Source organism: Tamandua tetradactyla, chromosome 13 (assembly GCF_023851605.1).
Source record: "Tamandua tetradactyla isolate mTamTet1 chromosome 13, mTamTet1.pri, whole genome shotgun sequence".
Lineage (NCBI taxonomy): Eukaryota > Metazoa > Chordata > Mammalia > Pilosa > Myrmecophagidae > Tamandua > Tamandua tetradactyla.
In genome coordinates, this window is record NC_135339.1 from 46,717,018 (window position 1) to 46,741,196 (window position 24,179).

Here is a 24,179-nt window from a genome sequence, read left to right on the forward strand (position 1 = left end):
TTAGATGGACTGGGGCCTAATAAATGCCAGTGTGTACTGTATCCTATCAGAACAAAATTAAATTTCCCAAACCTCCAGAGCCTTCTTTTTCATACAAATTCAGAACCTTTTGAATTCAACAGGAAACAAGTGATCTTTATTCCTGTCATCAACTGAGAGCCTGGTAGTAACCAAGGCATGTTAGATAATTCTGTTGTCACTATTGTGTCATATGAACATCCATGGAACAGCCCTGAGTGGATCGCATGCTTGACTTGAAGTCAGGGCTATGAATTGCCCCTAACAGAGCCTGGCACATGACTATGTTTAATACACACCTGCAGTGCTGACATTTCTGGATTTCTATAAACAAATTGTTTCCTTGCCTACAAGAGACAACTGCAGAGTGTGGGGAGATGCTGCAGCCCCTCGTGCATCCTACGAAATATTGGAAAGTCTACCAGTTCCTTAACCACACTGCAAAGCCTTGCCCTGGTAACTCTGACACATTCTACAGAAATGGATGAAGAAAAGGTGAATAAACTATACGAGTCAGTTCCCTACGGGTAAGATTATCATACAAAATAGAGGACATGGAAGTCGAGGCAGAGAGGGACGTTCAACTGAAGGTGATATGAGATCTGGAGATTGAGGTGGAGGTCGTGGTGTAGGTGGAGGTGGAGCTGGAAGTCATGGTCCAGGTGGAAGTGGAGGTGGAGGTCGTGTTCCACATGGAGGTTGTGGTACAGGTGGAGGGCCAGGTGGAGGTCCAAGTGGAGGTCCAGGTGGAGGTGGGAGTTTCAGTCCAGGTAGAGGCAGAGATCCAAGTGGAGGTCCAGGTGGAGGTGCAAGTTGAAATCTAGATGGAGATGGAAGTCCAAGTGGAGGTCCAGGTGGAGGTGGGAGTTTCAGTCCAGGTAGAGGCGGAGGTTCAAGTGGAGGTCCAGACAGAGGTGTGAGTTGAAATCCAGGTGGAGATGAAGGTCCAGGTGGAGGTCCAGGTATAGGTGTGAATGGAAATCCAGGTGGAGATGGAGGTCCAAATGGAGGTCCAGGTGGAGGTCCAGGTGGAGGTAGGAGTTGAACTCCAGGTGGAGATAGAGGTCCAAGTGGAGGTGGAGGTCAAGTTCCACATGGAAGTTGTGGCACAGTTGGAGGTGGAGCTGGAAGTCATGGTCTAGTTGGAGGTGGATATCGTGTTCCACATGGAGTTTGTGGTGCAGGTGGAGGTGGAGCTGGAAGTCATGGTCCAGGTGGAATTGGAGGTTGGGTTCCACATGGAGGCTGTGGTGCAGGTGGAGGGCCAGGTGGAGGTCCAGGTGGAGGTGGGAGTTGAAATCCATATGGAGATGGAAGTCCAAGTGGAGGTCGAGGTGGAGGTGGGAATTTCAGTCCAGGTAGAAGCGGAGGTCCAAGTGGAGGTCCAGGTGGAGGTGCGAGTTGAAATCCAGGTGGGGATGGAGGTTCAGGTAAAGGTGGAGGTCAAGTTCCACATGGAAGTTGTGGCACAGTTGGAGGTGGAGCTGGAAGTCGTGGTCTAATTGGAGGTGGATATCGTGTTCCACATGGAGTTTGTGGTGCAGGTGGAGGTGGAGCTGGAAGTCATGGTCCAGGTGGAATTGGAGGTCGGGTTCCACATGGAGGCTGTGGTGCAGGTGGAGGGCCAGGTGGAGGTGGGAGTTGAAATCCATATGGAGATGGAAGTTCAAGTGGAGGTCCAGGTGTAGGTGGGAGTTTCAGTCCAGGTAGAGGTGGAGGTCCAAGTGGAGGTACAAGTGGAGGTACAAGTTGAAATCCAGATGGAAATGGAAGTCCAAGTGGAGGTCTAGGTGGAGGTGGGAGTTTCAGTCCAGGTAGAGGTGGAGGTCCAAGTGGAGGTCCAGGTGGAGGTGCTAGTTGAAATCCAGGTGGGGATGGAGGTCCAGGTGGAGGTGGAGGTCAAGTTCCACATGGAAGTTGTGGCACAGTTGGAAGTGGAGCTGGAAGTCGTGGTCTAGTTGGAGGTGGAGATCGTGTCCCACATGGAGTTTGTGGTGCAGGTGGAAGTGGAGCTGGAAGTCGTGGTCCAGGTGGAGGTGAAGGTTGTGTTCCACATGGAGGTTGTGGTGCAGGTGGAGGTGGAGCTGGAAGTCATGGTCCAGGTGGAAGTGGAGGTTGGGTTCCACATGGAGGCTGTGGTGCAGGTGGAGGGCCAGGTGGAGGTCCAAGTGGAGGTGGGAGTTGAAATCCAGATGGAGATGGAAGTCCAAGTGGAGGTCCAGGTGTAGGTGGGAGTTTCAGTCCAGGTAGAAGCAGAGGTCCAAGTGGAGGTACAAGTGGAGGTACAAGTTGAAATCCAGATGGAAATGGAAGTCCAAGTGGAGGTCTAGGTGGAGGTGGGAGTTTCAGTCCAGGTAGAGGTGGAGGTCCAAGTGGAGGTCCAGGTGGAGGTGCTAGTTGAAATCCAGGTGGGGATGGAGGTCCAGGTGGAGGTGGAGGTCAAGTTCCACATGGAAGTTGTGGCACAGTTGGAGGTGGAGCTGGAAGTCGTGGTCTAGTTGGAGGTGGAGATCGTGTCCCACATGGAGTTTGTGGTGCAGGTGGAAGTGGAGCTGGAAGTCGTGGTCCAGGTGGAGGTGAAGGTTGTGTTCCACATGGAGGTTGTGGTGCAGGTGGAGGTGGAGCTGGAAGTCATGGTCCAGGTGGAAGTGGAGGTTGGGTTCCACATGGAGGCTGTGGTGCAGGTGGAGGGCCAGGTGGAGGTCCAAGTGGAGGTGGGAGTTGAAATCCAGATGGAGATGGAAGTCCAAGTGGAGGTCCAGGTGTAGGTGGGAGTTTCAGTCCAGGTAGAAGCAGAGGTCCAAGTGGAGGTACAAGTGGAGGTACAAGTTGAAATCCAGATGGAAATGGAAGTCCAAGTGGAGGTCTAGGTGGAGGTGGGAGTTTCAGTCCAGGTAGAGGCGGAGGTCCAAGTGGAGGTCCAGGTGGAGGTGTGAGTTGAAATCCAGGTGGGGATGGAGGTCCAGGTGGAGGTGCAGGTCAAGTTCCACATGGAAGTTGTGGCACAGTAGGAGGTGGAGCTGGAAGTCGTGGTCTAGTTGGAGGTGGAGATCATGTTCCACATGGAGTTTGTGGTGCAGGTAGAGGTGGAGCTGGAAGTCATGGTCCAGGTGGAGGTGGAGGTCGTGTTCTTCATGGAGATTGTGGTGCAGTTGCAGGTGGAGCTGGAAGTCGTGGTCCAGATGGAGGTGATGGTCATGTTTCACATGGAGGTCGTGGTCCATGTGGAGGAGGAGCTGGAAATCATGGTCCAGGTAGAGGTGGAGGTCGTGTTCCACATGGAGGTTGTGGTGCTGGTGGAGGTGGAGCTGGAAGTCATGGTCCAGGTGGAAGTGGAGGTCATGTTCCACATGGAGGCTGTGGTGCAATTGGAGAGCCAGGTGGAGGTCCAGGTGGAGGTGGGAGTTGAAATCCATATGGAGAGGGAAGTCCAAGTGGAGGTCCAGGTGGAATTGCTAGTTGAAATCCAGGTGGAGATGGAGGTCCAAGTGGAGGTCCAGGTGGAGGTGGGAGTTTCAATCCAGGTAGAGGTGGAAGTCCAAGTGGAGGTCTACATGGAGGTGTGAGTTGAAATCCAGGTGGAGATGGAGGTCCAAGTGGAGTTCCAGGTGGATGTGTGAGTCGAAATCCAGGTAGAGGCAGAGGTCCAGCTGGAGGTGAAGGTGGAAGTCAAGGCCCAAAAATGCTCCCAAGGTGGAGGAGACGGCCCATATCTCAACATTGGTTACAGAGGGTCTCTCACAGGGTGGTCCATGAAGGGTGGTCCTGTGAAAGGAGGGTCTCTCTTTCAGCCGTATTCACCTGAAGACAGAAGGAGTTGAGTTGACATATTACAGACCAAAGCTGAAACCCAAGGAAGCAACTGTCAAAGCCTGGCACCTTTCCCCTCTAAGGAAACTCAGGGCCTGGAAATTCCAACTTCCCACTCAGTCATGGAAGAGTTCACTGATGCCACAGAGTGAACAGCTGTCACCACACAGGTCATGGCCATGTCTGCAGACATGTGTGGTGGGGGCTCTTCTGGGAACTAACAGAGGGAATTCCAAAGAATAAAGACAGAGTATTCCCACCTGAAGCATCCATTCCAAGGACCCACCTGACCCTCCTCCCTTCTCCTCCACCACAGAAGCTCACTATTTGGTATCAAGAACACACAGAATTAAAGGAAATGAAATAGCTCCTTTTCAGAGAGCCTTCCTCCAGCCTTTCCTGGCTCATCTCTGTCATGACTCTGCATGTTAAGTGTAACAGTCTTCTTCTCAGTTGAAGGGGACAGAAGCTCAGAGAGGAACTAGAGCACTTGCCCAGAGGCACGAAATTTAAGAGGCAGATCCGATTCAACAACAACTCTGCTTGCAAGATCTGCTTGTCTCCCTCTGCTTCCTTCCCTGACAGAAGGGTCTTCTACTCTCCAGAAATTCTGCCCATAGGCTCATGATCTCTGGGGAGATGGTATCCCCAGAGTCCTTCAAGAGAATGTGGAAAGTATTTTCTGATAGAACCAATTAGGCTCAGCCTTACTGTTTATCTTAAGTCCTAGGTGATAATGCAGTTTAGGACACTGTGAGATGCACATTACTTTTATCCTATGAAAATTGAGTTAGGAATTCTAAATAACAGAATTCAATAAATATTCTACTTCAAGGAGGAAAGGTGCATGAGGTATGGACCAGCTTTATTGCCTGCACAAGCCCCAAGAGATCATGCTGATGTGAACATAATTCAATGTAAGACCTTTGCTGGAATTAGCCCAACAGGGAATGACTGTCAATGTTCAATATCTCAGTTTAGTGTACCTTTGCTTTTACTAATACATAAGTTCTGATAATTCAAAATACTTTTACCTAGTAGAAAAATTTTTTGGGATTCTTCAATAGCACATTTCCAAACAGAGGTGGGACAAACTGACTTATGAAATTTACAATGAATCTACTTTGACTAGCATTCACAATTGAATGAAGAATACAAGAAAAAGTTAGAGGGATGATTTTTCATCTTGTAAAGTTATATGGATCACACCCAAACAAAAACTGAGAAGTTTTTAAAACTCAAAAACAATAGCAGCACCCTCCCCTGGTAAAGGAAATCAGTGGAGTCAGTTGTGCCATGGGATTTAAATGTGGTTCTCCTCATGTTCATCACAGAAATACAACAGTGAAGGTCCTACTCAGTCTCTAAGCAACACAGCTTCTGGAAGCTCCCCACGGGTGATAAGCTGGGCTTAGAGAAGCCATGCTTGCTGCTTTTTGAAAATCGAGATGGTCAAGATATCCCAGACCCAGAGGTGAGGACAGAAGAGGGTGTTATCTTGTCATTGAAAATGCCCACAGCATTTACCTTGCTCTCCTCCGTTGCCTTGGTAGGGAGTGGTCTTCCTGAGCTGCCATTCCACGGGGGTGCTGTACCAGGTCCTGGGTCAGACAGAAGCAGGAGAACTGTTTGCACTTTATTCTGACTTGCACATTCTGTGCAGAAGATTCACTGCCCCTCCACACCCTTCTTTCACTGCCTTGGACTCTTTACACACTCAGGTCTCCAATAGAGACCCAGGGTTTCCTAGGTGCCTTAGATGACCCCTGATGACCAGGACAGGGACTGTCCCCTGACCCCTAAGAAAGACACCATAAAGCCCTGCCTGCCAATCCAGGTGTTATTGCAACATGCAAAGCACTTCTGGACAGGTTAGGTCTCAACTGTATCTTGACCTCAACACTAAAACAAGAGTCTCTCAATAAGTGTGGGAAGGGTGAATGATTTATAGGCAGACTTGAATCAATTACGATAAGCAAACTGATAGAGTCAGAATCAAGAATACAGATTACCATGGGATGGGGTAGGGGCAGGATATGGAATTTCAGACTTAAAATGTAGGGTGTTCCATTTGGAATGATAGAAAATTTTTGGTGATGGATGCTGGTGATGGTGGCATAATATTGTGAATGTAATTAAAAGCTCTGAAACACATATATGAATTTGATTTAAAGGAGAAATGTTCAATACATAGTATCAGAATACATTTTTTAAAAATCCCTGGAACTACACTACACAACCAGTGAACCCCAAGACAGACCATGGACTGTGGTTAATATTGCAGAAACAAAAAGGTGTTTTCATCATTTGTAAAAAGGTTCCATTCCAATCACCAATGCAAGGTGTTAATCATAGGGTGCTATGTGGGAATCCTGTATTTTATGCATGATTATTCTGTAAACCCACAACTTCTCTAATAAAGAAACATAAAATAAAAATAAGAACTGCTTTGGACAGGAAGAATAACCTGTGCATGGAATAGCACTGGTCTGTCCTTTCAATTTATATTTAATCTGACTTCTGTATCTGACCAGGTGTATATAAACATTTATGGATAGCATGTACTTATAGGCATTAATATTATAGCAATAGAAAAGGAACAATCCACAGGGCATTAATGGTATGACTTAAGGTTACATTTATAACATCATAAGATTCAAATTACAAAGGTATTAAAGGTATGATGAATACTTCATATCTCAATAAAAATTAAAACAAACTGAAAGAAAAAAAGGACATCCAACAACAAGAAATCCTTATTGGCAGCCTTAAAGCCATGTTGAAGTAGACACAAAACACAGCCAAAAGACAAAGCATGAAAATTTCTTCTCTAGGCAGGACATAGAGCCCACATTCTAAAATGTAGTTCATGTTATTTTTATTTAAAAAAAAAAAGGTAAAATAAATCCTTCAAACTGGGTATTGCAGGGTGGGAGGTGAGTTCTGACCCAGTTCCTTTCTAGTCATATCTCTTCAGTTAAGAATTGAACCTGGGGGAGGCATTCAGTAGGTTGTGATTCAACATTAATGGGAGAGCATGACCCCCTATTCCCAGGGGATGTGTGCAAATAGCCATTCTGGCTGGGGCAGGAGGAGGGGAACATTGTCTTCTCACCCTGTGAGGCACTATGTGCTCTTTAGTAAGTCTTTGGGATGGTTTTCTAGCAGCACAATGATAACCCACATTATGTGGATTTGGCTGCAGAAAATAAAACCTGCTCTTGGCACTGTGCTCCCTACCTCTCTGTGGAGAGTTCTGCATGTCATATCTTCCTGGCATTTGTTTCTGCATCTAGCATTCTTCTTGCAAATTGTTCTTTTCAGTTTCTTCCAAAAAACTTGAATGTAAGGAAAGATTTTTTAAAAATAGTAATAAGATACAGAAAGCCAAGTCTTTTCCTGGATACCAAACAGCTTAGCCTTAAAAAGTGTTTACCTCTGTCTCAACTCATGAGATTCAGTGTCCTTCACAAACACCTCTCTCTGTAAAGCACGAGCTCTGAGCTAAGGGGGGAAAACACACTTATATTTAGTGTGGTGGTCAATTGTGCAGAAGAAGAATGAAAGAAAAAAAAATGCTTACCCAGTTGTCATGAGCCTTCTCCTCGTGAAGGATGATCTGAAAAAGACAACACATCAAAAAAAAAAAAAGTTTAGGGTTCTGAGACTCACTGGAATCACACGCATTAGGTACTGCAGAATTCTGCTCCTGTCAGGCAGGGGGAGGATACCTGGTGTCTGAACGAGCTCTCTGATTGCCGCATTGTTCGTTCCATTTCTTCCATGCTCCGCCTATGTATTATAATTATTTTCATCAATAAAAGCACAATACTGAATACAAATATAAGTATTCTACTGATCTTCTCATCGCCCTCACAACCATACCCTGATGGACTTTATCTACATATAAAAACACACATGATTATAGAACAGGAGAATCTCCTGTTCACATGATTATAGAACAGGAGAATCAAAGGCATTTGTAGCTAACTTATTTAACATTTGCTGCCTGGATTCTGAGTTGATATGCTATACTGTCTTTAACTGCTCTCACTCTGTCCCTGAGTAATTCTGTTATTATGTATTCTCCATCATTATATTCTTAGCATATTTTCCCAGGCTGTAACTGCTGGTCCTATGAAATGGCAAAGTCATCTGTACAGATTTTATTTTACTTTTTTTGCATGGGCAGACACCAGGAATCAAACCCAGGTCTCCAGCATAGCAGGCGAGAACTCTGCCTGCTGAGCCACCATGGCCCACCCATCTATATGGATTTTGATTCATCCAACACCAAACTGCTTTCCCAAGGAATTAGGATAATTTATAACACCCCCAGAAATGTTTGCATGAACTAAGTTCATGACAGTTGGGCCACCATTGGAGAGGAGGACATGTCTGATAACTTCTCTTTTTCAATTGGTAAACTTAAAAGATCATTTTTGCTTTTGAGTATTCTCAATATCCCTGTCTTCCAACCATTTATGAATGCTTCTGTGGTAATTGGGTCTGAACAATGCAGGAAGGATTAAAAACCAAAAAAAGAAAAAAAAAACACAAACAGGGTTTCCATGAGCCACTGCTGCTCAGCAGCTGAACTCACTTGTATTTCTAAACTGCTTGCACGGCTGCATTTGCCTTCTCCTTTGCAGCTAATGGCTACCTCTCATATTCCCACTTCTTGCGTTCTTTTAGTTTCAGCTTCCTGGAACAGGGAAGAAATATATGACACTGCTAGTTCCCTAAGTAAAACCCTGTTTTTCTTCACTCCCAGCAGTCTGAGTTCTGGATTCAAATGTCCCCTCCCACCTCCCACACAAATCAGTGGATTTACAAAGACAAGCAGAGGAAAGAATCTAAGCCTTTCTGTTAAGAGATAAAAGTCAGAACTTGGGCCTCCTGACTCCTTCGCCTGCATTTCAGAGCTTCCCCTCATTGCTCTCTTCTCCTATTCATTAGTACATAGCATGAACAAATCTAAAAAGGAACTATGAGACGCATTACGTGCCTGCCTGGGGCCAGTTTCTTGGGTGAAAGCTCTCTTTAGTCCATTGTAGAAAACCAGGACGGACCAAGTCACCAGAAACTAACACATGAGGCTGACTCAGGCTGACGCCTCTGATTTCTCCACATTTCTCAGTCCAAGACCAGAGGCCTCATCACAGACCAGCAGACCCAGAGAGACCTTTCCAGGGCATGGCAGCTAAATGCTGCTCATCCTGGGATGTCCACAGCTCAGATGTGGGACTCTTGCAGCTACCCCAAGGTTCATGGTTGAGACCAAAGAAATCCTAGTACTGGCATGAACTACTGAATTGAATGTGATCTGAACTGACACATTGTCAGAGTTTGATGTCTTGGTAACAGATTTATCTGGAAAACCTCTGAATTCAGTGCATCAATCTGTTTTAACAAGACTGTGTTCACTGACACTGAAGGTCTGAGATTTATTTGTGCTTTTGTATTTTATTCATGGTTCTAGTTCAAAAGATTCACCACTTGACTTGTGATTTTCTATGGATCAGGAGGAATATAAATGACTCCAGGAATCAAGTACAATAACACCCAAGAGAGGAAGAAAGGTTTATGCATTCATTTCTAACTACCTGACCAGTATTCCCAGAGATATTCTCTCCAGGGGCTACAAGGTGCTGGATGCCATGAAAAGTCATGGGATACAGATGGATACAGGCACAGATCCCACCCTAAAGGAGCTCACAGGGTGGTACATAAAAAGTACCATTGAGGCCCAGATCTTGGGAAGGGATAAACAGGAACCTGAGTCATGAAAGAAGTTTCAGGGAGAGTTTCCTACAGGCCATGGGCCAATGGATCTGAATCACCTGATCTGCCCCAGAGAACAAAAAGAATCAAGAAATATGACATATGTGAGCAAAATCATCTCTGACTTTGACATTGCAGTGAAGCATCATGAATGCAAGATGCAGGAGTGGAAAGAATGAAGGAATAAGGTCACCCTGGCATTCAAAGTATTTTTCCCTAGGTTCACTGATGAATTCCAGAAGAGACTGTTGAGATACAAGCAAGTTCGGTAGAGTTTCCACATGTGTGTGTGCTTAGAAGGTGGCACCCTGGCATTTTGGGAACTTGAAAAGCTACAAACTAGGAGTCGTGGTGACCAGTAAATACATTGGCTGTTGTAGGGATTGAGCCTTTTTGAAAAATCACAATTATTGACTCAAAAGGCTCCAAGATTTCTAATGTTCCTAATCACCCACCAAAAATAAATTCCAGTGTTTTCTCTATCAAAATAATATCCCATGCCTCCATTTCAATTTGTCCAAATGGTCAGTAAAAAAGTAACGAAGCAGATACCCAAATCAATAAGCCATGCCCTCGATCATGAGGCTTACTCTTGTGAAGCTTATGTAGGGAGCAGAGAAGCTTAGACTACCTATAGGCATGCCTAAGAGTTACTTCTGGATGACCTCTGTTGTTGCTCAGATGTGGCCTCTGTCTCTCTAAGCCCAACTCTGCAAATTAAATCACTGCCCTCCCCCCTACGAAGAACATGACATCCAGGGATGAAAGTCTCCTTGGAGACGTGGAAGAAGACTCACAGGGATGAATCCGGACTTGGCACTGTGGGATCAACAATAACATCCTGACCAAAAGGGAGGAAATAAGTGCGATTAATAAAGTAATCAATGCCAGAGAGAGTTCAAATAGAGTCAAGAGGCTACTCTGGAGGTTGCTCTTATGCAAGCTTCAGGTACACCTTGCTACCTATCATAACCTGCCAACCCCCAACCAGGACCATTCCAGCCAATCCTAAAGAACACTTAGGGAAGTATATAAGATTACACAAGGGTTACAGGCACTAGAGTAACTTTCCAGAAACCTACAACCTCTAATGGGTCCCTGGTCCAGATAAGTCCTGAAACCTAGCCCAGCCTCTCCAGAACATCCGATAGTTCCATCTCCCTATCCCATGTTAGTGACAGACCTTTTCAATATCAAAAATTTAGAATCACCATAGCCCAAACAACCCCAAAAAGATGTACAGAAAGTTCAAAGATGATGGTGGATTTATACATAAAAGATAGGACTTACAAATGAATATGAATGCTGAATCATTAAATTGATATCTCTTTTAGTCTCCAGTATTTTAGAGCAGCTAGAAGTAGAACCTAAAACTGTGAAATAGTAACCCATGTCAAAGCCTGAAATATGTTCTACAACTAATTGTGGTGCTGTGCTTTGAAATTTATAGCTTTTTTGTATATATGTTATTGTTCACCAAAACAGAAGGGAAAAAAAGTCAATTGTGATGATAAAAAAATATTTAAGCCCTCTAGCCTCCTGTATTCTGGAGCAGCTAGAAGGAAAAATGTGAGAAGAGCGTATGGTAGCCCATGACAAACTCTGGGATCTGTCCTGTAACTACGTTTTGAAGAGTGCTCTGAAAACTATTGCTTTTTTATTTCTTTGTTTTGCATATACGTTATACTATTCAATTAAAAAAGTTATAAAAAAAAAAGTAGCCAAGAAAAAAGGACAGGACAAGGTATTGTGATGTGTTAGAAACCAAAGTACAATAAAAACAGACTCAGAGGCTCCCAGATAAAGAAGCCATCGTGGGAAATTTAAGTGTGTCTCTATGTTTTAGAAATTAGAAGTCAAGATTATGAAATTCATTGAAGAACTAATAGCTATAATACCAAAAAGTAAAGTAACTGAATTTAGAAATGCAATCAATGATTTTCCCAGCAGAGTCGAGCACACTGAAGACAGATTGAGAACACTGGGAGATGGGTCCCGTGTGTGGGACCAATTTAGAACACATATATCCAGGGCTTACTTTAGATATCAGTGAGTCCTCAGTATCTATCTGCCTATTTGTGCATCATTCTTCTCCAGAAGGACTTAACCTCAGTGGGCAGGAGGTTGCTGTGTACTAAGAATGTAACTGGACATTTTTGCTCAGGAAACAGCAGACATGAATATTAAAAGGCTTCTGGTGGTCCTGTCGACTCTGAAGGTTACTTGCAGCTCATTTCTAGAAGGGAGCTACAGGAAAAGCACGGAGTTACACTTGATTGAACCCAGCTGCGTGGCTGCATGGAGCATCCTATATATACGGGTTTTTTTGTTTAGGTGCATAGTCCAGGAATCAAACCCGGGTCTGCTGCATGGAAGGCGAGCATTATACCACTGAACCATCCATGCACCCTGGAGCATCCTATATAGATTGTATCTTGGAATGATACACTTAGGTACATAGTCTAGAAATTTCACTCTAGCAGCTGTGGAGTGGATGGATTGAGATTTTGAAGATGCAAGAAGGACATGAAATTGCAGACAAAGTCCCTAGGAGACTGGGCAGGAAAGATGATTGACCCTGAGCTAAGGAGGTGGCTGTGGGAAGGAGAATAGGGCAGCCACCAAACAGCAGACTGAATGGTTGTTGGAGGCACCAAATCCACACCAAGAAGGAAAACAATATTTCTTTAGGTGACTGAATGACCACTGGTGGAGAAATTGAGCCCTAAAAACAAATACTGCAAAGAGACCTGAGTCTGTCAAGGCCAGATATTAAGTGTGAACCTCAAATATTTTTGGAGAAAGAATAAACTAAAGCAGAGAGAGAGGAATAAAGTGGGTAGTCCAGTTTCAGTGTTTAATAGCATCAGGCCATAGCAGCCTGAGTCCAGAGAAAATACTAAACCGTGCTCATTGATGGTCATATACACAGAAAATATAAAGAATGGGAGTAGACAGAAATGGCAATGTGACAGAAATCCCAATGTCAAATCAGTTATTTTGTAGAATGAGAATTCAAAATGCACTATAAAGTTATACCTATTTTAAAGTTACCTAATTTCAAAATGTGATGTATATTTCCATACCCTAATGAATTACCCAAGTATACTCTGCAAAGATGTCTTTGTACTTTGTAACTCCCAACCCCTTACCTCTGTGATATTATATAATATTTCTTCTGAATATTTTCCATCTAGTAAGTCTGAAATACATGGCATGGTCGATGGCTATTTTTTCTTTACAATGTTTTCAAGATTTCATTCTACAACCTTCACACCAACCACTCGAGAGTTTTAAGGCCAAGTACAGTAAATGGGAAAAAAATCCCAATGGGTAACTAGGTCACAGAGAATGCAAGGGTGAAATAATTTGTGGAGCAGAGAAAGAGCATGGATGATCAAAATAACAATAGCACCTGAGCAGAAGAAACTGGTGGCAACTAACTCCTTCCTCCAAAAGTAAATTACAAGCAAGAATCTCAGACACCATTAGGAAGAAAAAAAAAAAACAAACAGTTTTATACTGATTAAATATGGCACATAGATGGCATTAACTTCTCTGAAAAATGATAAACATCTACATCTGTCCACACATTCATTCACACAACACTATATGAGGCAGCGAACATGAGAATATCTTACTCTGATACATACATTTGGAGCTTCTCTATGTTTATTGCCAGGCTGTTGCTTTCCTCTTCTAATGCACTGTTCTCAGAGTGCAAAGTATCACTGTCAGCTTGCAGTTTTTTAATATATTCTGAAAAGTAGAGAAGATTGGGTATTGCACTGTGGGCACATGGACCTGAAAACACGGTTGGGAGGCTGAAGGAAAGGGCTCAAGTCCAGAAATCAGGAAAACATTCTTTACCTTCCAATGTGGGAGCATTTACATTAAGTGACACTTTCTCCTCAATATGCAACCTACCTTCCAGGGTACAGTTGTTGGGTGCCAAGCATTGCAGGCCGTGTTGGAACATTGGCACTGCACGATCTGCCTAAAAATTGCAAAAGAGAGATTTTGAGAAATTTTGCACCCAATGTGCAAACAAAACCTCTAATGCTAAAACGTGGAAAGATTTAGCAACAACACTTTTACCAACTCTTGGTCCTTGATATTCTGACCTCCCTTCAGTTTCGATGGGACTTGCATTCCTTCAAACACATCACTTATGATTTTGATGATTCCATTGAGCATTTTGTTGTTATTCTACATGAAGCATATTGAGGTTAGTAATGATTATGCAACACTTTTACTTCTATTTTTAAGGTGTGATCCAGGATAAAGAAGACATTTTTACCTTGTATGAATTCAGTTCTTCCAAGAGACTGATTTTTACTCTGCGGAGTCTTCCCACATCATCCTTTAGTTTGATGATCTATAAAAAATGTAATAAAGGACTCAGAGTTCAAAATATAAATGACAGTGGTATAGAAACCAAGCCCCGAGTACATGAGCCCTGACAGAACTAAAGAACACAGTACTTAATGATGCTGGCTTCAGATTTCAGAACTAAAGAACACAATACTCTATATTTAATGATGCTGGCTTCAGATTTAGACTGCTTATAGAAAACAAACTGTGATAGAAGACACTGAAATGAAAGAAATCCTACAATAAGAATCGAATAACAAGACCCATGGAAAGAACGCAAGATTGAAACCTGGAAAAAGTAAAAACTATATATACCTTATCTTTGTATTCAGATAATTTTTCTCTGATTATTTTGTGTTCCTGTATGGAGAACTTCATAGCCTCTGAGATTTCTTCTTGTACTTGTAAAACTGTCCCTAAGAAGATTAGGAGAAATGAATAAAAAGGCACATGATCTGGTAGTATGGGGGCAAAGCATCTTGAACAGCACCTAGAATTTCACACTTCCCTGACTGGCATTTACTTCTCACATCAGACCCTGATATGCAATGTATTGGAACCCTGAGTTTTGACGGACATCAATACTTAATTACCCTGACATATAATGCATGTATGGAATTCATTATCCCCATTTTGCATCATTCTCATTTCTAATCATTCTCCACTAGAATTAATGGTTCCCACCACTTAAACTTCTTATCACCTGGTACAAATATCTACTACACATCTACTTTACCCAGCAATATTGGAACCTTTTCTGAGCCTGAATTTCCTTGGCATACACCAACAGTGTCTCATTTGTCCCTAGATCCAGATTGTGCCAGTCACCTATCACCCCAAAATTCAGACTAATGCCATCAATTTCTCCCTAAGTTTTTCTAAACAGAACTTTTGTTCCTCAGACCCCCATAATTTGTCCCTCCTCTCAATCCCTTTTTCCTGTTGGCAGTAACACTACCTACTCCTTCATTCAGACCAGGAATTCTAACATTTTCCAGTTATCAAGAAACCAGACATCATAACTCATGGCATCTTCTTCTAACTGAATTAAAACCCACATCAAGCACCAATATTGAGAAACTATTTCACAGAAAACATAAGCTAAAATCTTACCTGAATATAATCTATGCCCCACCTAGAAGAAAGTAAACAATATTAAATTTAATGTCAAAATATTTAATGAATATTCTTATGAGAGACTGATTTTTACTTTAGAAGAATTGCAAATTTGGTTAGAAGAATTACAAATCTTCTAATTCCAGATAAACAGTCAAAATTACGTCCAAGTGAAGTTTTAATATTGGGTGGGTTTAGGATAATTAATCCAAATAATGGGAAAAAAAGGAAAGATTTTTAAAACTTATAATTTAAATGTATGTAATACTTCATAATCATTTTCTGACAAAAGCACTAAGGCAAATACCTAATTTGGGAATAAAAATCTTTCTACTCATTTCTAAACATGTACAAATCTACTCAGTTTTAATAATGAGAATGGCACACATTTTTATAATAAATATGCTAAAGCATCAATAACCTCAAAGCACTTATTTGTCCACATCCAGATGAAAACATGAGTTTCAGAACCAGGATTGTGTTAAAAGCCCATGGGCAAACAAAAGTAAAGGCAAAATCACTGGAGTTAGATAACAGAGAAGCTTAGCCTACCTATAGGCATGCCTAAGAGTTACTTCTGGAGGACCTCTTTTGTTGCTCAGAGGTGGCCTCAGTCTCTCTAAGCCCAACCCTGCAAGTGAAATCGTTGCCCTCCCCCCTATATGGGGCATGACAACCAGGGGTGAAAGACTCCCAGGGATGAATCTGGCCCTGGCACCTTGGAATTAACAATCCCATCCTGTCCAAAAGGGGGAAAAGAAGTGTAACTAATAAAGTAGCAGTGGCAGAGAGTTCAAACAGAGTCAAGAGGCTACTCGGGGGTTGCTCTTATGCAAGCTTCACTTAGACCTTGTTACCTATCATAACCTGCCAAGCCCCTACCAAAACCATCCAGCCAACCTAAACCTGGGGCAATATATAAGATTCCACAGGGTTCCATGTACTGGGGTAACTTTCCAGAAACTTACAACTTCCACACAGATCCTGGTCCAGTGAAGTCCTGAAACCTAGAGGGCTCAGCCTCTCCAGAACATCAGATAGTTCCACCTCCCTAACCCACTTTAGTGACAGACCATTCCAATATGAAAAATCTTCTGGAGAGCACAGAATGTTATTTCAAAACCTCAATTATCCCCAAATGACATCACAGAAGTATAGCTTCATCAAATATAAGCAGGAACCTATTGAAACACCAGGTAAAGTAGCAGTCTTTATTACTTAGAACATATTCTCCCATTCAAATATTGTAAGTGGCAATTAGCTGCTCAGGCAGCTCAAAAAACTTGTTGTAATAATGGAAACTTACTGTAGCATGGAAACATATAGTGTTACTGAACAATGCATCCAGGAAGATCCACCTAGAAAGCCATAGGACGCTTCATCTGAAGGAATTTCTCAAGGGCGGTGAAGGAGAGAGTAGGGGATGTGCAAAAAGCATGTGGAAGAAGATGCTTCTATGCCTGGAGTGAAAAAATCACTTCACGACATAAGAGTGAACTGTGAATTTAAGGTGTCCTAGTGTTGGGCTCAGATTAAGTAGGACTTCAGGTTTTATCCAGTTATACTGTAAATTTATGATACAAATATTTTGGCACATGAAATGATTTCTTCCTTTTCTATGTGTCTCTATGGCTAGAGGAATACATTGTCTCAGGGTTTATAAGAGTTTTCAAAAGTGCAATCAAAGCAAAGTAGGAAGGTAAACTTTGTAGCTTTCTAGCAGTAGGATCATGCTGGATAAATGTGTGTAAATATTTTTAAGGCCTTGCATTAGATAATATGAAATTTCTTTCCAGGAGTATTGTAAGAATTCACAGTTCCACTAGCAGTAAATCAAAGTGCCCAGCTAATACTCAGTATTTCATTTTCAATAGAAAGCATTTTTTAAATTGAAGTTTTCAGTTTGATCTTATACAGTTGTCTTGTTCCCTGAGTTCATTTTTTTTGGATGCTGTATGGCTGGGGTCACATTTCATTCTTTTTTTTTATGTGAGTATCCCCTTACTAGAGCAAACATTTATTGAATTTTTCTTTGGTTTTTCATTTGCTTGTTTTGTTTGTTTGTTTGAGAAGTGCATGGGGCTTCCTGAGTGCTTTATCTCCAAAATTTAAACTAATGATATTACCAGTTTAGCTTTAATTTCAAGCACTATTTTGCATTCATGTTAGTAATCTAAAAGAAACAAAAAGACCACAACTATAAAATGTTTAGGTTTATTATGACTTACAGTATGCTTGCAAGTTAATTGAAATACTCACATCTGGAATACATATCCTTAAGAAAGTGACAATGGAAATAATTCCCAAGAAGACTGCAACATTGACAGACACCATTGGAAATCCATAAATATCGGGTCCAATTCGAAAATGGTCCTATAAAATATCAACTAACTGAAATAGCAATACTTGAGATATTGAGAACCTCAAAAACTGTACAATATAAGAGGTACAAAGAATCACTCATAGAAATCTTAAATGGGCTCTAAGACATAACCATGTCCCTCAAAAATCTCCAATGGATTCCGCTGTTCCAAGAAAGATGGAAAGTTGAGGGCTTCGTGTTTTGTGCTTAGCTGGCTTTGTTACTGGAAATTGTGAATGCAGCACCTTTAAGTAGAACACTCAGTCTCTGTGCCTTCTACAAAGTCATGGATTAACAGATTGCTATATACATGAATGGAGTAAAACCCACCGATAAAAGAGCAAACTGTTAATACATGCAATATCAGCTAAGTTTCAAAATGATTATTATGAGTAAAATAGCCCAGAAAAAAAAAGCTACCCACTATACATTCCTTTTATATAATAGTCTACAAAATGAATATTAATCTATATTGCCAGATGGCAGATGGGCTGTTATCCAGCACCTTGGCAGGGAATGTATAGAATGGGGGATGGAGGATGGCAGGTGGAGAAGAGGAAACATTTGGGGGTGTTTGCGATGTTTACACTCTTGGTTGCAAAACTGCTTTCATGGATATACAAACATTTAAAACTGAACAATCTACACAAGTGCATTTTACTATACATCACTTATAGATCAATAAACCAACAGAAAGCAATCTTCATACACAAACCAAGTTTCTCATTTTTGACAAAAAATTCAAAGGTTTTTAAATTTTGGATTGAACCTATAAGCCAATATATAATTATAAATAGTAAATGAAATTAAGAACTTACATTAGTCAAGAAGTCTACTTTTTCAATAATAAGTTCATAACCTTCTTGGATTAAATCCACTGGAAAAGTTCTTAAAAAATACCTAACCTGTATCAAAAAATGGGCAAAAGTCACAATAACCAATTAAAATTGTATTCAGCAGATAGAAATGAATTCTGATAAGTGAGGGGATCCACTTATATATATTAAGAACTTATATTAGTCAAGAAGTCTACATTTTCAGTAATAAGTTCATAAAATTCTTGCATTATATCCATTGGAAAAGTTCTAAAAATATACCGAACCTGTATTAAAAAATGGGCAAAAGTCACAATAACCAATTAAAATTGTATTCAGCAGATAGAAATGAATTCTGATAAGTGAGGGGATCCACTTATATATATTTATATAAATATAGTGCATCATTCTGATATACCATGTAGATATAACATATAGATACAACTGATATAATTGAATAAATGATAGTTATAATTACACTAGTATTGTTATTCCAGTGATAATTAAAGAAAGAATAATTTTTAGGCCAACATTATTTTTTAAAAATTTGAAGTTTTCTTTCTGAATTTAGCTTCACTCTGTGTACAAAACATATTATGTCAGCAGAATACCAGGTAATCACCATCTGAAAAAGAGTGAATTATTGTATGTCATAAAGTGTGTAATTATAAGAATTAAAGATGGTTAGAAACCCAATTTCAAATAACTGCTGGCAAGAATTCACCTTCCTATTTCACCCATGCTATAAATCAGCACTTATAAGGCACAATAGCCAATAAACAGCAACCATGAAAATAGCTAAATTTAATAGGGCATTTCTGGAATGTATGGTGACTACAACAAAAGGCAAGCATACTGGTTTCCGAAAAAATCATATAAGAATTTTAGGAGAAAATGCATTTACAGTTTAATTCACACTCATCCAAACAGCAAGTATGTTTCATGTGAATTAAACCCCCTCCTGAGGAAAAAACCCAAACTATGGCCAGCCACCCATCAGATCCTTGATTTCACTTCTGTAGATCAGCTTTGTGATCTACAAAAAAAGCAAACAGAATATTGCTTTAGGAAGACAAACTCTGCATAAATGATTGTCAGGATACATGTAATTAAGTGCAGCTGCCTTTGTCAGTTTGAAACTGTTGTATACCCCAGAAAAGCCATGTTCTTTAATCCTCATTCTCTAATATTGCTACATGGGATCTTTGGATTCGGTGGTTTCCATGGAGATGTGTCTCCACCCATTCAAGTTAGAGTTGCTTACTGGAGTCCTTTAAGAGAGAATCATTTTTGGAAGAGCCTATTGAAGCAACAGAGCCAACATGAGACCCAGTCATCTGGAGATGCAGAAAGTAAATGTCCCTGGGGGAGGACCAGCAGATGCTAGCCATGTGCCTTCCCAGCTGACAGAGTTGTTCTGGATCCAGTGGCCTTGTTTGAGTCAAGGTAGCTTTACCTGGATGCCTTAGTTTGTACATTTTTATAGCCATAGAACTGTAAGCTTGCAAACTTAATACATTCCCCCTGTTTTAGTTTGCTAATGATGCTGGAGAGCATTATACCAGAGAAGGAGTGGCTTTTATGAGGGGGGTTAATAAGTTAAGGTTTAGAGTTCTAAGGCCAAGAAAATGTCCAAATTAAGGCACCAACAGGAGATTATTTCACTCAAGAAAGGCTGATGCTGTCTGGAACAGGTAGGGAAAGATAGTGTCCCTGTTCTACATTAAATGCAGCCTATGTCCAAGGAAAAACTTTTAATTTTAAAAATTATCAAGAAGTCTCTTGATAGACATTTGTTTGCCTCCACAAAAACAAAATAAACTCTTCTTTGAGTGGGGTGGTTCAGGAACCATCTGTCCTAAGTCAATCCTGACCTTGGCCATTGGGTTTTTCCATATCCTTTCCAGGGAATCTAAGGCATAAAGATCCAAATGGGGTTTCTCCAGTTTCCCTATTTGATTGATAGGTTTTTTGAGGGAATTGCTGGTGGTGGCTGATGCCGATTTTTAATAAGAATGAAAATCTTCAGAGCTGGGGCTGGGTATCTCTCTCTGGACAAACATCAAGGACACTTTCTGTTTTGGGTAAATCAACAGTCTTCACATGAAACTTTTCACAAAGTGAAGGACAATTTCTTCTATACCTCCTAATCAGGACAGTCCTAGGGGACTCCCCTCTTTGTACATCTGAGCAGACTGCAACCATTGTTTCCATGTCTGATGGGATTCTCAAGCTCCCATCAAACTAACTGCACAGAAGACCTTGGGGAAGCCTCCACGAAGAGACTTCTGCTGAATTAGCAGAAGGGAAGATTCGAAAGTTCTGAAAACCAATAAATAAGCCACAAAGGACAGAGATCACAAGACACTTGGATCTTTTAACTGAATAGCCATAATAATTAGGCACCACTGTTACCAAGGCTACCAAGCTTTCAGAACTATGGATGACCTACTCATGGAAAATATGAAGTACACAAGGCATTGAGCCTTTAAACTGACAGAGCCTGAGGCCCCTATCTAGCTCAGAACTTCCAGAAACAAGTCTGGCGTCATGACTCCTATGGTAGAATAATTCATTACTTTTTGATGTTATAATGTTACACTTTTTAGATTTCCAGTTTCCACCTTTTCCTTGTATGGAACCTGCAGGGGTTATAGGACCCAGAACGCAATATAGAAGCAGTGGACAGAGTCCATTAAGGCTGGAACAAGAAACCCATTCATAGGTACTGGCTCTGCAAGGAGGACCTATCTCTCCTCAAATACCCCAAGAGAAACTCATCATTTAAAATCACAATGTGACAACCCAGTTAAAATGAAGTAAGGCAAGTGCAACATTTACTCACACTGGTGTTTGGGTGACCCAACATTGACCAGGATGACTGGACCAGGAGGAGCCAAAAGAGGAGCCCCAGAGACCACATTTTGGGTTGGTCCTTGGGGGCAGCCTTAGGCTTGGAGGAGGGCAGGCAGGCCCATGGATGAGGGGGAAGGGGTGGGGTGAGGAGGGGGAAGGGGTGGGGTGAGGCGGGGGGAAGGGTAGAGAATGGGGAAGGGGAGGAAAAGGACAGGAAAGATGGCACGGAACTGGAACTTGGGATGGGAGATTGAAGGTGAGGAAGTGGAGGAATCAGGGGAAAAGTGTTCTGAGTGGGAAAATAATGCAGAGAGTGTGGAAAGTGGGCTCAAAATCAGGTCAGCAGGTGAAATGTCAGGATGCAGAAGCAGGTACAGTGGCATGCTCAGGAGTGCTAGGAGCAGGTGGAAGAGGCTCTGACCTCCTCTCCGCCTTCTCCCATTTGGCCGCTGCCTTAGCAACCCGACGTCTTATATCTCCCCCCTCACCCAATCAGGAGCCTCCTTCCTGGCGCATCACAGTGGACCCCGCCACGTTCATGTGGTTAGAATGCCCCTTCCCCCACCTCCGCCGCCCCATGCCATCCCAACGACAGTTCCTCTCCAGAACCATTATGGACCTTCTGATATCTTATCCTTGTCCCTCTTCAAAAACTTCGTATTTTAAACCGCCCATCAAATCCATGAGAGCAACCTTGCCAGTCCTATAGAAAGTCAGGCAAAATAATTTGGGAAATACAAATGCTTCCATTCATCAAAACTGTTCAACTTCAGGAGTCATTGGGGAATCACAAAGTCATCTTAATAGATCTGCACACCCCCAATTGGTTATAAATGAAAGTGTCCAACCATAGCAAATGTTCAGAAGCCTCTGAGCAATGGGAACGCCCCTGCACCCCTGTTAGGAGGATAAATTGGTGGTTCCACTTTAAACTTGAACTCAGTAAGATATATTATTCAGATATCGGTGCTTATGAGCACTGGAAAGCATAGACAAGAAGTTTATAGCAGCCTCGTTGGGATTGGCCAAAATCTGGAAACAAAGCAAGTATCCATCAACAGAGGAATAGAGATTGGTTACCTAAGGCTACCTAAGAGAGTGTAGTATTGTCATTATATATATATATGGACTGTATGAAATTTTAAGACTTACCATAGAGGTAGGTTACCTAAGGTTCTTTAAGACAGTTTAATATTGTCAGAAATATATTTATATCTGTTAAAAGTAATAAAACATCCAGAAGTAGCTCCAAACAATAAGGGCAGCCAACTTTTTTTGTTTATTTGTTTGTTTTTGCTATGTAGTTTTATAATCAACATCAAAGTTCAGAACTGGGTTACAGTTAAATCACTTCAAGTATTTCTTTCTGGCTACTCTAAAACACTAGACACTAAAAATAAATATCTACATAATAAGTCAGAGTCACAGTTATTTGTTACATCCTAAGTTCTCATTACATCTCCTCCCTCTCATTTGATCATCCTCTCAATCTTCAGGAAAAAAAGTTAATTTACTAAGAAAAGCTTTCATAGAGACTTAGAGCCTAGAGCACTCCATAAGATTTTCAAAATTACTATTGGTTTGGGTTTGGCATGCTGTGGTAGTTTGCAACTTCTGTTTGAAACTTGTGAGACAGATTAACATTCTTTCCAGCTGCTAATGTTACACCCCTAGAGAGGGTACCGGGTTCAACCATTTGTGCTGAGGGTCGAGGAGGTCAAGACTTTGTTGCATAATTTCCAGGAGAAAGACAGTAGCATAGCCTGCCTTTCTAACTCCTTTCACAAATCTTCTCCCATCCATAAATCATTCTAAGTCTGGGTTATCTGTGGGCCAGCAGGTCTGACCTGCTAAAATAATTCTGAACTAGTGTCTCTGCATTTGTGGCCTAGGGGTACATTTTCCTGATCTGGGACTTGCAGTCAATAGGGTAGCTGTGCTTAGAGTGGTGCAGACTTGGGTTTGAACCTTTGGTGTGTCTGAGAGCTGGGCCTGATATTTCAGGAGCCTATTATTTGAAAGCCACTGAGGTCCTTTTGCCTCCAGAATGTCTCTGACTTGGTGAGGAGCATACAATGGTAGAGTCTGTCCCCATGTCAGCTTGGTGGACCCTGCTGCTGTAAGGCAGGGCAGCCATCCCTGTAATGTGGCATCTAATGGCTTTGAAAAGTGTGCCAAAGGTCGGGAAATGTTTCCAAGCTTTTGTACTAAGACTCCTAATGATACCCTTTCTTTTCAGTTACATGTAGGTAAAGGAGCTTATTTATGTGTCAGGCCCAAGGCAGGCAGGCTATTCAGCACCCCATTCCAAGGAGGCACTGTATATGCCCCTGATGGCTTCATACAGAAGCTATGCAGTTTCTCCAAATTGGGGTGTGTTAGGGTTCTCTAGAGAAACAGAACCAACAGGCGATACCTGTAAATATGAGATGTGTAAAGGTGCCTCATGCAATTGTGAGACTGGAAGATTCTAAAATCTGGAGGGCAGTAGTGAAGATGGCAGCTTTGATGAAGGGTCTGGATGATCTCCACAGGAGAAGCTTGTTGGCTGAAGAAGCAGTTAAACAGTCTCTTTTCTTCCTTAAAAGCCTTCAACTGATTGGATTATCTTATTGTGGGAGACATGCCTTAGTTGATCACAAATGTAATCAGCCATAGATGCAATCAACTGACTGATGATTTAATACCCCAGCCTTCCAGCTTATCAACCAGCCATGAAATATCCTTGCAGCAATGTTCAAGCCAGTGCTTGACTGACCATACAACTGGGCATCATCGCTTGGTCAAGTTGACACCAGAACCTAAAAATCACATGGGGTATCCAGATCGTGCAATATCCTGTCATCTCCAAGAAGGCTATTACCTGTTTCTTGATCGGTGGTAGCACTGAGCATATAACCTGGACTCTTTGGGGTGACAAGAGCACTCCCATGGGTTGAGAATAAACCCAAGGTAAAGTACTCTTTGCAGGCAATTTGAGCCTTACAAGCTGACACTAGATATTCCCATTTGGCAATGGTGTCCATGAGGGACGCTTACCTAGT

At 41.9% G+C, this 24,179-nt stretch overlaps 1 protein-coding gene and 1 long non-coding RNA gene across 3 annotated transcripts in view; both read right to left on the minus strand.

Moving 5' to 3' along the window:
• LOC143653123 (uncharacterized) overlaps positions 1-24,179 on the minus strand; it is a 374,619-nt gene that overhangs the window by 282,688 nt on the left and 67,752 nt on the right. The window lies entirely within an intron of this gene.
• On the minus strand, positions 3,455-13,444 carry LOC143653923 (transport and Golgi organization protein 1 homolog). 2 transcript variants are annotated; one of them, XR_013161614.1, is made up of 8 exons: positions 13,266-13,444; positions 8,432-8,533; positions 7,560-7,620; positions 7,412-7,447; positions 7,265-7,332; positions 7,069-7,166; positions 5,356-5,429; positions 3,455-3,819 (listed from the first exon to the last, which is right to left on the minus strand). XR_013161614.1 is itself a non-coding variant. In XM_077125305.1 (7 exons), the coding sequence occupies exons 3-7, from the start codon at positions 7,611-7,613 to the stop codon at positions 3,806-3,808; spliced, it is 246 nt and encodes an 81-aa protein (XP_076981420.1). In that variant the 5' UTR covers positions 7,614-7,620; positions 8,432-8,533; positions 13,266-13,444; the 3' UTR covers positions 3,455-3,805. The 2 variants fall into 2 exon arrangements, 1 of the variants encoding a protein (XP_076981420.1); XM_077125305.1 differs by lacking the exon at positions 7,069-7,166.

Bases quoted from the DNA above. Each gene is read 5' to 3' on its own strand.
- LOC143653923 (XM_077125305.1), bottom strand. From the start codon at position 7,613: ATGGAAGAAATGGAACGAACAATGCGGCAATCAGAGAGCTCGTTCAGA. The intron at 7,448-7,559 runs GTATCCTCCCCC...TGTCTTTTTCAG, and splicing joins AGAGCTCGTTCAGACACCAG to ATCATCCTTCACGAGGAGAA. The intron at 5,430-7,264 runs GTAAACACTTTT...TGTCTGACCCAG, and splicing joins TCTCATGAGTTGAGACAGAG to GACCTGGTACAGCACCCCCG.